Source organism: Camelus dromedarius, chromosome 4 (assembly GCF_036321535.1).
Source record: "Camelus dromedarius isolate mCamDro1 chromosome 4, mCamDro1.pat, whole genome shotgun sequence".
Classification (NCBI taxonomy): domain Eukaryota; kingdom Metazoa; phylum Chordata; class Mammalia; order Artiodactyla; family Camelidae; genus Camelus; species Camelus dromedarius.
The window spans coordinates 50,981,163-50,995,118 of NC_087439.1; the positions used below are offsets into that span (position 1 = coordinate 50,981,163).

The 13,956-nt window shown below is 38.2% G+C and overlaps 1 protein-coding gene across 2 annotated transcripts in view; it reads right to left on the minus strand.

Annotated features, from left to right (window-relative positions):
* Positions 1–13,956, minus strand: part of PDE11A (phosphodiesterase 11A) — a 360,789-nt gene that overhangs the window by 188,098 nt on the left and 158,735 nt on the right. For both annotated transcript variants that reach the window (XM_064484931.1, XM_010991251.3), the window contains exon 5: positions 5,162–5,226. In XM_064484931.1, coding sequence (XP_064341001.1) covers positions 5,162–5,226 — 65 coding nt within the window. The remainder of the gene's footprint in view (positions 1–5,161; positions 5,227–13,956) is intronic.

The following is a 13,956-nucleotide window of genomic DNA, read 5'->3' on the forward strand; positions in this document are numbered from 1 at the left end:
TTCCAGTCATAACAAATCGAAAATATAGTATAAAGATTAAGTTTTTTAAAAAAGACTATTTCTCATTGAAATAAATTTTCTCCCCTCAACTCCCTTATTCCCAGAAGGCCAATGTGGTTACAGAGCCTACATTTTAAATGGCAATATTTATTTCCACTGTACTCCATTAAATGATTATGTGAAAATTCCCTTAGTCAGTTGCTACCTTCTAGAAATCATAGACATTTGGTATTTTTTAAACATCTTAAATAGCAGAGGTGAGAAATTGCAATTTCCAAAGTGTCCATACTTTTACCTAGGAAATACATCAACAGAATATGGCCAAATATATTTTAAACTAAATAAAAATTTCTAACGCCTAAGATGTCCATAAATATTCTTTTCCACTTTTAAGTATATATGATCATTCAGACCACCTGTTTCCACTGAGGATAGAAAAGAGGTTTACTAAAGCTTGAATAAGAGATTCAAGAAAGTTTATTCAGGCTGACTCACTAAATATTATTAAATTAGGCTTCACAGGAAAGGTCCGAAAGTGAGATCTGAAGACAGAGAGAGTAGAATGGATCAGATAAGATCTTAATTTTTTTAAATCAGTATTGACAACACAAGATGATTGTTAATAATAAATGTATTAAGAATATTATATTCTGAAAAAGAGAGGTATATGTCACTTTCTAACCTGTTCTGATTCTGGAAAAAACTGGAGAATCATGTTCCATTCTAAGAAATACCACTTTAAGAAGGACGCGGGCAAGCGAGGGCACATCCAGGGGAGAATAAAAAGGCAGGTGTAGAAGAGTCTGGGGACCATGAAAATAGTCTAAAACTAGCAGCTGCTGCCCTAGAAAAGGTAAGGACAGTGGATCTGGGCAGTCTTCCTGTACTGAACCACCGCCATGTGGGTAAGGCAGTAGATTTAATCCCTCACTGGCTTTAGTTTGCCATTTCTCTGGTCCTTCATCCACACTGCTGCCCAGATGATCTTCAAGACACAAATCTCAATGTGTCTTACTACCTTGTGAGTAAGAAGCATGTAGCCAGCCTCCAGGCCAAGTAAGAGGGCTTGAGCATCTCAGAGGGACCAGATAAGACTCAAACCCCAATCAGGTGGTGTTCGGGGGAGCTGGATGCCCTCAGGGTGAGTTAAGGGCCATCGCCATCAATTATGATGACCCTGTGCCGACAGCACACGGCCCTAATTAAAGATCTTGAAACATGCTGTGTTTTCTCTCCCACCTCTATGCCTCTATTCACAACATCTCCTCTCCCCGGAAAGTAGCTGCATCACGAACTTCACAACATCCTCCAGGATTTAAATGAAGTTTTACTATATCTGAAAGCTTTCCCTGAGGATCACTTTCTATTTTTCCCTAGATGAGTGGGGTGTCCCTCCCTTATATTAAAACACCACCTTGCACAAATCTTTGATAGAAAGTATTCATTTGCTTGGCAGTCACTGACTTATTTGACAGCAGGACATACGAACCTAATCGGAGACACATCTGTATGTGAGGGGGCATTTATTTGCACAAGTTGATGTGCACAGAGTGGAAGGGACTGTGAGGAGGAGGTTTTGAGCATCGGAGATGGTTGGCCAAGATGGAAGAAAGGTGGGAATATCAAAAGAACAACTTAGTGGCTGGTCCTCAGTCTGGGGTCTGGCTCCTAAGCCTGGCCCAGGGACTAAGTCTGAGTCCTATGGAAGAAGGAGGGCTGCAGACAAAAGCTTCAGGAAATAAAAGACTTGTGAAAAAAAATATGGAGTACATGCAGGGCTGATTTGGGGCATGCAACAAACTCTGACACGTGGTAGGGAAAGTGAACCTCCTTCCCACTTCTGCACTAATTACTCAGCCTTGCTCAGATTTGGAAAGGCCACCCATGCATCTGAGACAGTGCAGGGGGAGCTGTGGCACAGCACTGTGGGGGATTGCAGTTATTCCCATGGGAATTCTGGAGGAGACTTGGAAGCCCATGCCCAGCAGTGCCGCGCGGCCATGCCTAAAGGGAAAGGATTTAGGCTGAGAAATGATGAGTGAGCAGTAGTTTTTTTCCTTTTTTTTTCTTTTTACTCTTGGGGACTCCCAGAACTACTTCAAGAGTGGCTTTTGCAAAGAACTCAAGGTCTTACACTACAGGAAGGAAAAGACCAAGCAGCCAAGGGTACATTATCACTGCAATGACTCTATTTATAGCCATGGTCTGGAAGCTTGGTGAAATCTGGTTATGGTTATATTATATTCTTAACCTATTCCCACCCTTATTCATTGGCCTTGAGATCCTTGAGGGCAGAGACTGCTGATTAAAAAAAAAAAAAACAAACCTCTGTAGCCCCGTTACCCGTCAGGGTACCTAGCACAGAATAGGTACTCAACATACAGCTGTTTAATGAAGTAGTAAAATTAATGAAGGGATAACTATCTTCAAAGGGCAAATTTAGGACAAACAGATGAAAGTTACAGAAATGTGATTCAACATAAAATGCCTTTCCAACAATTAGAACTCGCTATTGGTGGAAAAGGCCCATCATGACACAGTAAAAATCTTACCCCTGGAAAAGTCACCCAGAGTGTCCCAGAGGAGGTACATGCCTCTCTCTCATGGAGAGAGATGGATCAAATCATCTTCAACTCTCAAAATGCCTAGTATTAATTACATGGAGAGCAAGAGGAGACTGATCATGACAAAGAAGTTAGCCACGTAAGAAAACAGGCAGAAATGATGAGTAAGCCACAAAATTGGTTTTTTTTTTAAAGTCTTTAAACACTGTCTATAAAAATCAGCAAGCTTTAATCAGAGTTCATCAGAATTGAAACAATGCCCTGAAACATTATTGCATGAAGCCATAGACATTATCTTCAAGAGCTATCCTATTATAACCCTGAATGATGTCCAGAGGACTAAGGTTTCTAATGGACATTATCTGTAGTGAAGATGTTCAGTGATGAAAGGTTAAAGGAAAGATTTACAACCTGTTGAGAGCAGGCTGTGATTTATAGACTCAGCCTGTTTCAATGTCTTTTCCACAGCCACTGGTGAAGTAAATGCTAGAGCCACTTGTCTTTATTCCTTTAACTTCCACTAAATGGCCAAAGGATCCCACACCTACTAGAGGAAAATTACTAGACAATGCAGAAAAGGTCTTCTGAGATAAATGGACATTCTACATAAAGGCCACAAATAGAATGATGGAGTACTATCTCATAATGTCAAAGTTCAAAGGTACTTTTCAAATGTCTCTTTAAAGAAAATCTGACCTTTCTCTCTTTGTTTCTTTCTTTTTTAACATCAGAAAGTTTGCCAAGGGCAGTCTGGGCCTTGGGTCATTTCATTTTGACATGGAAGTTCTCTCAGCATTAAACATAATCAAAAGATCAGAAATATTTAACTCTGTAGTGGCCATGAGGACACATTCAGACGTTAAAAAACCCCAAAAAACAATATTGAAGCTTTAGGATTTCAAAGGTTGTATTTTAATAACCCCATAAAGCTTTTCCTTCTCATGTATTAGAGCCATAACTAATGTGAGGCTGTGACTAGCTAAAGGAGTAAGCTTGAATAGATATTTTAAAATGTATTTCCTCTTATTTTACATGAAAATTTTAGGAAAATGGCTGAATACACCACTAGTAACTCTCTATGCCTGACTCTTTTTAGGTATAGATTAGCTGACATTAAATATAGATGTACATTTTCATTAAAACAAAAAATCCTTACAAAAGACCTCTTTTTCCCCCCCATTTTAAGGTATAATTTATAAATAGTAACAAATGCAGTTGTACAACCACCCCTACAAGCAAGATACAGAACAGTTCCTTCACCACGTAAATTCCCCTGTGCCCCTTCGTAGTAAACCCTTCTCTCTACCTCCGTACGCTGGCAACTACTGATCTGCTTTCTATTCCTTTAACTCTGTTTAACTCTGCTGTTTCAAGAACACTCTATAAAATGATATTATACAATATGTAGCAAAGGACTCTTAAATTTCATGCATTTGATAAAAAGTTAAGTAACTAAATAAAGTGTCCATTTTAATGTACTGATTTCTATTTTCTGAACATAAAGGCAGTAATAGATATATAAAATCAAATTACCCCTGACTAGTACAACTCAAAATAGGTATTACCCCAGGGAGTCTTTTGAATATATAGATCTTTAGGACTTCACTTTCAACATATTGAATGAAAATTACTCATGTGGACCCTGAGAATTTAGTTTTTATTCCATTCTCCCAGCTTGATTCTGACTGTTCCAGCCAGATTTGGGAAACATGAATCCAGCAGACATTCACTACATGAAATTAATTACCAGACTGTAAATTATGTGTAGTGATGGGATCAAAATTCAGAGGTTGGGAGGGTCTTTATCTAGGTGACCTTGTCCTGAGATGTGGCTACCATTTACTGACTGCAGGGCCTTGAACAAGTCACTTAAACTCATTGAACTATGGCCTTCTCCTCTGTCATGCCTGAGTAATGATGCCTACTTCATTGGGTTATTTTGGGGGATTCAATGCATATAAAGCGCTTAGAATGGTACCTGGCACACTCAGCACTGCTCATCTTGCTGGTATTACTATCATTATCAGCATCATGCTGTCCTAAGCACTTTACTTGTCTTTCTCCATAGCTCTGTATTTTGGTCAGTTTCACTATTTTTAGCCCTTCCTCTAGAGGTGACCAAAGTAAAGAGAATCCATCTTTGTAGTAGCCTAACTATTATTCAGGGTAGTGCAAAGCTAACAGAATTCAATGATTGTCTCCAACCCTCACTTGTACCTTGTAACAGCCTTAAAGATACCAATGGGGACAAAAAGTGAATCACTGGAAACTCTTACTCTTTTTCCCAAGGGGTTACTGGCCAAATACAAGCAAACAAAGGGGAGGAAGAGAACAAAGGGCCAGAATAAAGAGAAAAAAAATTAGGATATCTGTGTATTTAGGGGAAATCTAAAAATTGACTTTATTCATTAGCAGTTTCAGATGTATACACATGTATTTTTATGCTACAGTTTTAATTTAAGCCCTGAAATACAGAAGAGTGATGATATTTGGTTTTAAACAAAGAACAACTCCTATTCTCAAAGAATTATGTAATGCTCCCAACACCAAGGACCAAGGATGATGATTAAAGACAACACTGAAATTCACAACCCTACCTGTTCTCAGCATCAGCACTGCACTTTGGGGACATCAATTCAAACGATTTGGTAAACTTCACCACCTGCAGCACAGAAAGACAATAAACCCAAGTCAATTAAAGCTTTCTCACAGTTTAAAATAAAGCAATAAACATTTTTCATCTTCACAATGATGCTTACAATAATTGGAGATTAAAGAGAGATTTTAAGTGGAGAAATCTTGAGGGACAGGAGAAAATTCTACACTACATTTTGTACTTTTCTTACATGGCATATATTGCTGAACTTTTAATATATTCTTTAAATATGTCTATATTTTTACAACGAGGTGTAAAAATCCTGTGGTAGTCAGGCAAAATGACGTCTCATTTGAATATAATTTTTTTTTTTTTTACTGCTTTTAACAACCCAGTCACCATCCATGGAGAACTTGGCAGAGACAAAACACCCTTCAAAAAGAAGCCCTCCATCAACCCCAGGCTCCTGAAGCTACCTTCCCTGGATTACCATTGTTACCATTCCCGAAGGGTAATGAAGAGGAGGACACGTTCTTCAAAGATCATCCCTAGTGTGAACACGTCCTCCCTTACCTGTCCAGTGAAACCAGCACACACGGTGCAAGAGCCTGATCAAGACCCAATACACTGAAAGGAAATTTATTTAACAGAAAATGTAAAGGCAAGTTTTCTTTTATCATTAGCTACTATTGGGTTCTCACTATAAACCAGGCCCTACATCAGAAGCTTCTCTGACTATTTAATTCCCTTATCACAACTCTGTAAAGCAGAGATTTTTGTCCTCAGAGTATAGATGAAAAAATTAACCCATAAATTTTAAGAAACTCGCTCCATTTCACACAACTAAATGGGGCAACCTAGATTAAAGCAAGTCTGCCTGACTCCGTAGTATCACCTTTTTCAACAACAGTAAAAATACTGAGTGGGAAAGGCACCATTTCTGGACTTTTTGACAAGATATACCACCTGATAGAGAAATGAGTCCCTATACTGAAAGGAGTCAGCTGAATGTCACTGGATGCGTCCAAGGTTGACATTTAGATTTGCTTTCGCCAGATGCAGTCATGCTTCAAAGGCCATTTAAATTAACCACTTATAAGGAATTGATGGGCATTTGAGAAAATGATTTGGAAACTGAGACCAGATTAAATATTAAAATAGCTTTATCAGTGAGGTAATGAACCCAAACTAAGAAAATGCAACATTAGGAAAAGAATAAAAGAAAAGAAAAGCCCATCGCAAAGAAAACTGTGTGTGACTAGCTGAATGCAGGGCAGTGACAATAGCTCAACTAAAAGGAAATACCCTTGACAACTAGAGGACATATTTCATTTCATGTTCTAATGTGAACTAATAAGCATTTACAAAATCACTCCTTGTGGCAAATTTTATTTTCCAGAGATGACCACAGCAGTATCTCCCATCCACATTCTTCTCTACAATATGACCCTGCCACGCTCCTACCAAGTGATAGGGCCTATGTTTCCTCTCCTTGAATCTACATGGGCTTCAGATCACTTCAACAAATAGAATATACAGAAGAGATGCTATGTGCCTTCTGAGGTTGTCATAAAAGGCAATTGCAGCTTCTGCCTCATCTGACAGAATACCTGTGCTTGGAGCCCAGAGAAGTCCAACTACCCTGAGGCTACTGTGCTGAAAAAGAGCCAACCATAAAGAGAAGTCACATGTAGGTGCTCTGGTCAGCAGCTCCAGTCTTTAAGTCATCCCAGCCCAGGTGCCAGACACATAAGCGAGCAAACAAACCTTCAGATGATTCTAGTTCCCAGCCATTTAGTCACCCCTGATCTCCATATTTTTCCAACTATGGCCCCAGATACCCTGGAATGAGGCAAACCATCCTGGCTGTTCCCTCTCCAAAGTTCTGATCCACAGGATCTGTGAGCATAATAATGTGGTTGGTTTAAGCCTCTCAATTTTGGGTTTATTTGTTACAGAGCAAAAGTAACTGGAACACTTATCTTAACTGAGGACTTAAACAGAAACCAGTCACTTAGAACACTCAGAAGTCTTGATCCAGCTGCCATATACTTGGGTTTCACAAGGCCAGCAAGCCCCATAGAGACTATTTGCCATCATCAAATAATAAAACCCTCAAACTATACCCTAAATAATTCTTAAAGTTAAAGCAATAATAGGATAATAAGTAGAAGCATATCATTTATGTTTGCAGAATGGGAAATAGTCACAAATTTTAAAAGAGAAAGTCCTATAGCTCTGCTTTGATCTCTCATCGTGATTTCTTCCCATTATTTTGTTAGATGACAGTAGATTCTCCTATTTTTATCGTGTTTTAGGCTGTTGCCATGAACTGAATGTGTTCCCCCCAAATTCAAATGCTGCAACCCTAATCTTCAATGTGATGGTATTTGGAGGTGGGGCCTTTGAGAGGTAATCATGTTGTGAGGATGGTGCCTCATAAGGGGATTAGTGCTTTTATAGGAGACAGACAGCACCTGCTTCTTCTCCTTCTCTGCTCTGCTACATGAAGATATGACGAGAAGATGGCCATCTACAAACGAGGAAGGGTGCCCTCACCAGACACTGGATCTGCCGGTGCCTTAATCTTGGATTTATGAGCCCTCAGAACTGGGAAAAATCCATATTCGTTACTTAAGCCACCCAGTATATGATAATATGCTATAGCAGCTCAAGCTAAGACAATCGTATCCTACCATTTTCCTGTAAATCTGTACAAGGCATTTTGTAAACATTGTGACCAATCCTTTATGCATGTATCGATGCTTACAACATCCCAGCAACGTAGATATTATTATCACATTTTATTACAGGAAAATTAAAGCTTAGAGGGGCTAAGTGGTTTTCCTGGAAACCATACAACCAAAATGTCACAGACATAGGATCTGAACCATGTCGCTCTAATTCCACAGCTCCTAATTTCCCCACTACTCGCTGCTTTCATAAACATGAAACAGAAAATTATTTGGATATGACTCCTCCAGAGCCTGAATGCTTAAATTATGCCTTTATTTATTTATTCTACAAAAATGTATTATCTCCTATATGCCTGAATCTGAATAAACACAGATGAAAAGTAACCTGAAGTAAAACACTTGGCTTGATATAAAACAAATCAAGTTATCAATAAACTAATAATTGTTTCTACATTTGGAAACCAAGAAAGTCATATCTTGTCATTTCCTGACCTGATAGATGAGATTAAATTCTCCAGTATTACTAAGAATACTTCCCTTAGCTTATTTTTTACTATTGATTAGAATACTTTACAACTCTGAAAGGACAGATGTTAATTTCTGAGAAACTGATAACAATTGGGTTGTAAATGGGGGAGTAAGTCCCCTCTGTGGGGAGTTTAAGGATCACTCTGACATGGCCATAAAAATCACATTCAGAAAGGTAAGTGAAATTAAAGGATATATTACACTCTCAGGACTTGGGGGAGGGGGCACAGCATGCCCAAAGGAACATACAAAGTCACCCAGAACCCAAAGTTTGGTCACTGCAGGCAGTGAGAGAGCAGAGCAAGGACCCATGGGTAAGTGCCTTTGTTGAGGGTCACAGGTAGGGTGATTTGTGGCGGTTGGGAAGCATTCCCCTTGGGTAATTTGAATGTTACTGGGTCTACGTGGAAAGGAGAGAAGAGGTAAAATGGAGGCATCATCATGAGGCTTATAGCTTGAACACACACGTTGAGGATAGGTACCCAGAGATGGGCAATAACCAGGTAGAAGTTCAAAACAAGCAGGGCGAGTGCCAGCACTCATGAAGCCATTGTGGCAACAAAGAACAGCTTGACATTATAAAAATGATTTCTGTCCTACAGTAATGCAAATGAATAATGAATTTTATCCAAGCAGAAATGCAGATGATTTCTGTGCAGTAGAAGAGATAAGCCCATAGTTACAATTTTATTGTCCTGGATGACAGGAATCATTTTTCAAAATCTAACCTAGCAATGTTGTGCCAGCATTCTTTCAGTGCCTGTTTTAGAACGGACTACTACGTTGCTGGCTTCTCTCATTAGTGAGTTAACTACATCTGTGATACATGTTTGTTTTAGATTTGTGCAAGGGTTAGGTTTTTAACTTTTTGAAAACTGTTATTTGACACAACAGATATATACTGAGTGTCTGCATGTGTCAAGCAGCGGGGATACACATGTTTAATTAAAAAAAAAAAAAAGGAAAGTCCTTGCATGCATGGAGCTTACTTTGTTAACAGGGAGCTTAATTTGTCCTGGCTCCTCAAAACTAGTGCTCCTTGGAATAAAAAGTGAAATTTCTGTTTTCCATACCTTAAGAAACAAACCTGGGAAATATCCACAGGTTAAAAGAGAATAAAGATTTTTTGATAATAATAATAAAAAAAAAAAAAACCAAAACCTCTGAGGGATAGAAGTTTACAAGAAACGGAATAGAAAATCTTGAAATTTTAAAGCTATAAAACTTATAGATCTAGAATCACAAAGAGAATTGATAAAATAAACAAGTACCTCAATGAAATGTCAGAATGCTTGAACTCTTGAAATGTAAAAGAGGACTTTTTAAAAAACTACCAAAAGGAAGAAGCACTTTTTTCTAAAATGTCAGAAATTTTCATTCTAAGATAAATCACATACTGAAAAGAAAAACCAGGTCAAATATCTTGTTTTATTTGTTTTACTTTCTAAGTTCATGTTTAACAGAGAGAAAGTCAAGAATTATGCAGCTTTCAACTTCAGCACTCCGTATCATGGAGAGTACTAGTGGTGTTCCCAAATAGACCTGCGCATGGTGTCCTGATCAAAGTCAGACACTGGAGTCATGAACCTTGGTGTTGACCTTGTGTGTAGTAAAGAAGTAAGCTTATCCAAATAAAGGCCCTTGTCTCCTGGGAGGTAACCTTTAAGCCCTTGGAATGTTCAGCCTTGATAAAAGTTTCCCTGTGTGCCTTGGGCCAGTCAGAGAGTAACAATGTGACTTTGAGTGAGAACTTTGAGACACACCAATAATGTGATTTAGGGTGGGAGCTTTGGGTTATGTGGTGGAGCATGGAGGGCATGGAGACTGAGGGCAGCTATGTGAGTGGCCAAATAGGTTTTGGTGGCCAAGCACCAATAAAGACTCAATGCCAAGGCTTCAGTGACCTTCTCTGCTTGGCAATACTTCATGCATATCATCACACATCACAGCTGGGAGAAGTTAATGCTCTCCATGACTCCATGGAGGGAGAGCAAGTGGAAGCACCACTTTTGGAATCTTTCTGGACTCTGCCCATGCATCTCTCCTTCAGCTGACTTTAATTTGTCTCTTTTCCAATAATAAACCATGTATGTGTATAATAGCTTTCAGTGAGTTCTGTGAGAACTTCTAGCAAATTATTGAGTTTGAGGGTGATCTTGGAAACTCTTGAACTTGTCACTGGTATCAGAAGTGAGAGCAGTATTAGGGCAGCATTAGACTATGTTCTCTAACTTCACACCTTGTATGCTAATCCTTAGGTTCCTATGTCTTTAGAAGAAAAATAAGCATAACACTAATGTTGACTTGTCTTTGGCTAAATATCCAATGTGTATCAAGTACTGGTTGGCACAGAGAGATACAAAAGAAATAGGAAATAAGGTCTCCAATCTTTGAAGAATTAATATTTTAAAGGGGAATTTTTTTTTAGCTTAAGGGTCAGAAAAAATTTCTTGATATGTTGATGTGATTTCTTCTACTAAACCAGCAGATTAGAAAATCTATTAATTTTTTCCTTTTATATTGGCTGCTGGGAAGTTCAGAACAAAGGTTTAGGTCAAAGCTGTACCTTTCTGCAGCATAATTTGGTTTTGAGTTGGTTGATTTGATTTGGTTTTCCTTATGACATCTGTTTTCTCTTTCTCCCTTTATATTTGAAATTTTGCCTTTCAGTTTATTATGTATCTGCAATACAAAAAGCACTCAAAGAATTTGTTCACTATGAATTTTTGTGTTTTTGCCAAAGGGTGCCTTAAAATGCTTTTGGAATTAACTGAGTAAAAGTACAAAAAAGGAGATGAACTTACATACTTGAAAAATGTATAAAGTATATAAAATAGCTTTACACATGAAATAATACAAATTTGCTTACGTAAAACCAATTACAGTTGAACAAAGCTACTGTGGGCCATTAAGTTGTATAAAAAAGTATTTTTCAGAGGCATGGAAAGGGACTCTGGAATGGTGGGTAACAGAAATACAACATATAAGGGTCTACAGCTGACAGCAAACAATATAAGAATAAAAGAGCAGCAGGCTTGAGTCCCATCAAGAGCATGATAAATTAAGCAGAGCAATGAAACTTGAGAACAAATCCACTGCTGACTGTAAGCCAGCTAAAATCAAGAAAGTGGCAAAACACTATTCTTGGCTTCATAAGGTGTGTGTATAAAATTAGTCTGGTTCCGAGCCATCGGACTATGAAAGGCTTCAAAAACATTCTTGAATAAATCTAAGGTTGTCACAGAAATCCTAGTCTAAATCATATATTCAGGAACACAGGGGCTGCTGGTGGAATTCCTTTGCAGATTCTCTGTATTTAGGGCAATTCGAGATTATGCTCACAAGCAAATTGACCCTCCAAGTCACCAGAATATTGAGTCCATAAGGCAACATACACATGGGCCTTGGTCCTGGATGAGGACAGCAAGATGAACAGCAAAGAAGTACTACAATTCTAGAGATGTACACTGGTCTGCTTACCTCCCGTTCCTCCAGAGTAGTGATAGGCAAAAACTCTGTGGGCCAAATCTGGCCCACTGTCTGTTTTGATAAATAATGTTTTACTTGAACAGAGCTCACTGATTTAATTAGGTATCTATGGCTGCTTTTTGCAATGACAGCAGAGTTGAGTAATTACAACAGAGACCATATGGACCACAGAGCCTAAAATATTTACTAGCTACCCCTTTATAGATAAAGCTGGCTGACTTCTGATCCAGAGCCATCTCTAAGCCAAGTCAGAGCCATCACGGAACCAAGTCAATTAATTATTTTCTGCTAAACTGTTAATGGCTGATGCTAGATTAATGTATTCATATTCCTATGTAAATTATCTACAGTCAAAATCTCACCTGAAACAACAGTGCGAGGATAGAAATTTTAAGCACCAGGGCAAGTGGTGGGGGGTATAGTTGAGGGTATGCATATGTCCCAGTTGTCATGTCCCACTCTAATTAAGCTGTTATCCTGGGACAATTCTTAAAAGTACCCCCTTTCACTCTCAAAAACATCTTTGTTTGAAAAGCAAAAATCTAGGCAGGTATGAACAATTTCTATTTTTAAAAAGAAGTTATTAAAAATATAATGCAACCACAGCAAAGGAAACCATAAGTAAAACAAAAAAACAACCTACAGAATGGGAGAAAATTTTTGCAAATGAAACCGACAAAGGCTTGATCGCCAGAATATTAAGCAGTTCATACGACTTAATAAGAAACAAACAAAACAACCCAATCCAAAAATGGGCAGAAGACCTAAACAAGCAATTCTCCAAGGAAGACATACAAATGATCAATAGGCACATGAAGAAATGCTCAGTATCACTAATTATCAAAGAAATGCAAATCAAAACTACAATGAGGTATCACCTCACACCAGTCAGAATGGCCATCATTCAAAAATCCACAAATGACAAATGCTGGAGAGGCTGTGGAGAAAAGGGAACCCTCCTACACTGCTGGCGGGAATGCAGTTTGGTGCAGCCACTGTGGAAAACAGTATGGAGATTCCTCAAAAGACTAGGAATAGACTTACCATATGACCCAGGAATCCCACTCCTGGGCATATATCCAGAAGGAACCCTACTTCAGAAAGACACCTGCACCCCAATGTTCATAGCAGCACTATTTACAATAGCCAAGACATGGAAACAGCCTAAATGTCCATCAACGGATGACTGGATAAAGAAGATGTGGTATATTTATACAATGGAATACTACTCAGCCATAAAAACCGACAACATAATGCCATTTGCAGCAACATGGATGTTCCTGGAGAATGTCATTCTAAGTGAAGTAACCCAGAAAGAGAAAGAAGAATACCATATGAGATTGCTCATATGTGGAATCTAAAAAAAAAAACAACAACAACAACCCCCCACACACACACACAAACAAAGCATAAATACAAAACAGAAATAGACTCACAGACATAGAATACAACATAGGATAGAAACTTGTGGTTGCCATGGGGGCAGAGGGTGGGAAGGGATAGACGGGATTTCAAAATTGTAGAATAGATTGACAAGATTATGCTGTATAGCACAGGGAAATATACACAAGATCTTATGGTAGCTCACAGAGAAAAAAATGTGACAATGAATATATACATGTTCATATATGACTGAAAAATTGTGCTCTGCACTGAATTTGACACATTGTAAAATTATAAATCAATAAAAAGTGTTAAAAAATATAATGCAACCAGGTAGAAAATTATTTATAGTCCAACACCTGGGATAAAAAAATGAAATAGCAAAAACAACTATTTTTGATGCAATTTAATGGGATATGTAGTGTCACCATGGAGATTATGACCAATAAAAAAGAGGTGAAAGCATAAATAGAAGAGAATAAAATTCATGTTTTATTCTTGACTTGGACCAATTTGATGGTTCTGAGTTTCATTAATTTTTAAAAGTGTACTCTCTAAATCCAATTCTGATTTTTTTATTAATGAACATAGATTAAATAAATACACACACTCACATACACTAAGTAAAAAGAAAATATCAGAGAAATATCAGGCATGGTTTACAGGTCAATGAAACTGAACAAATGGTTCCAAGCTCCTG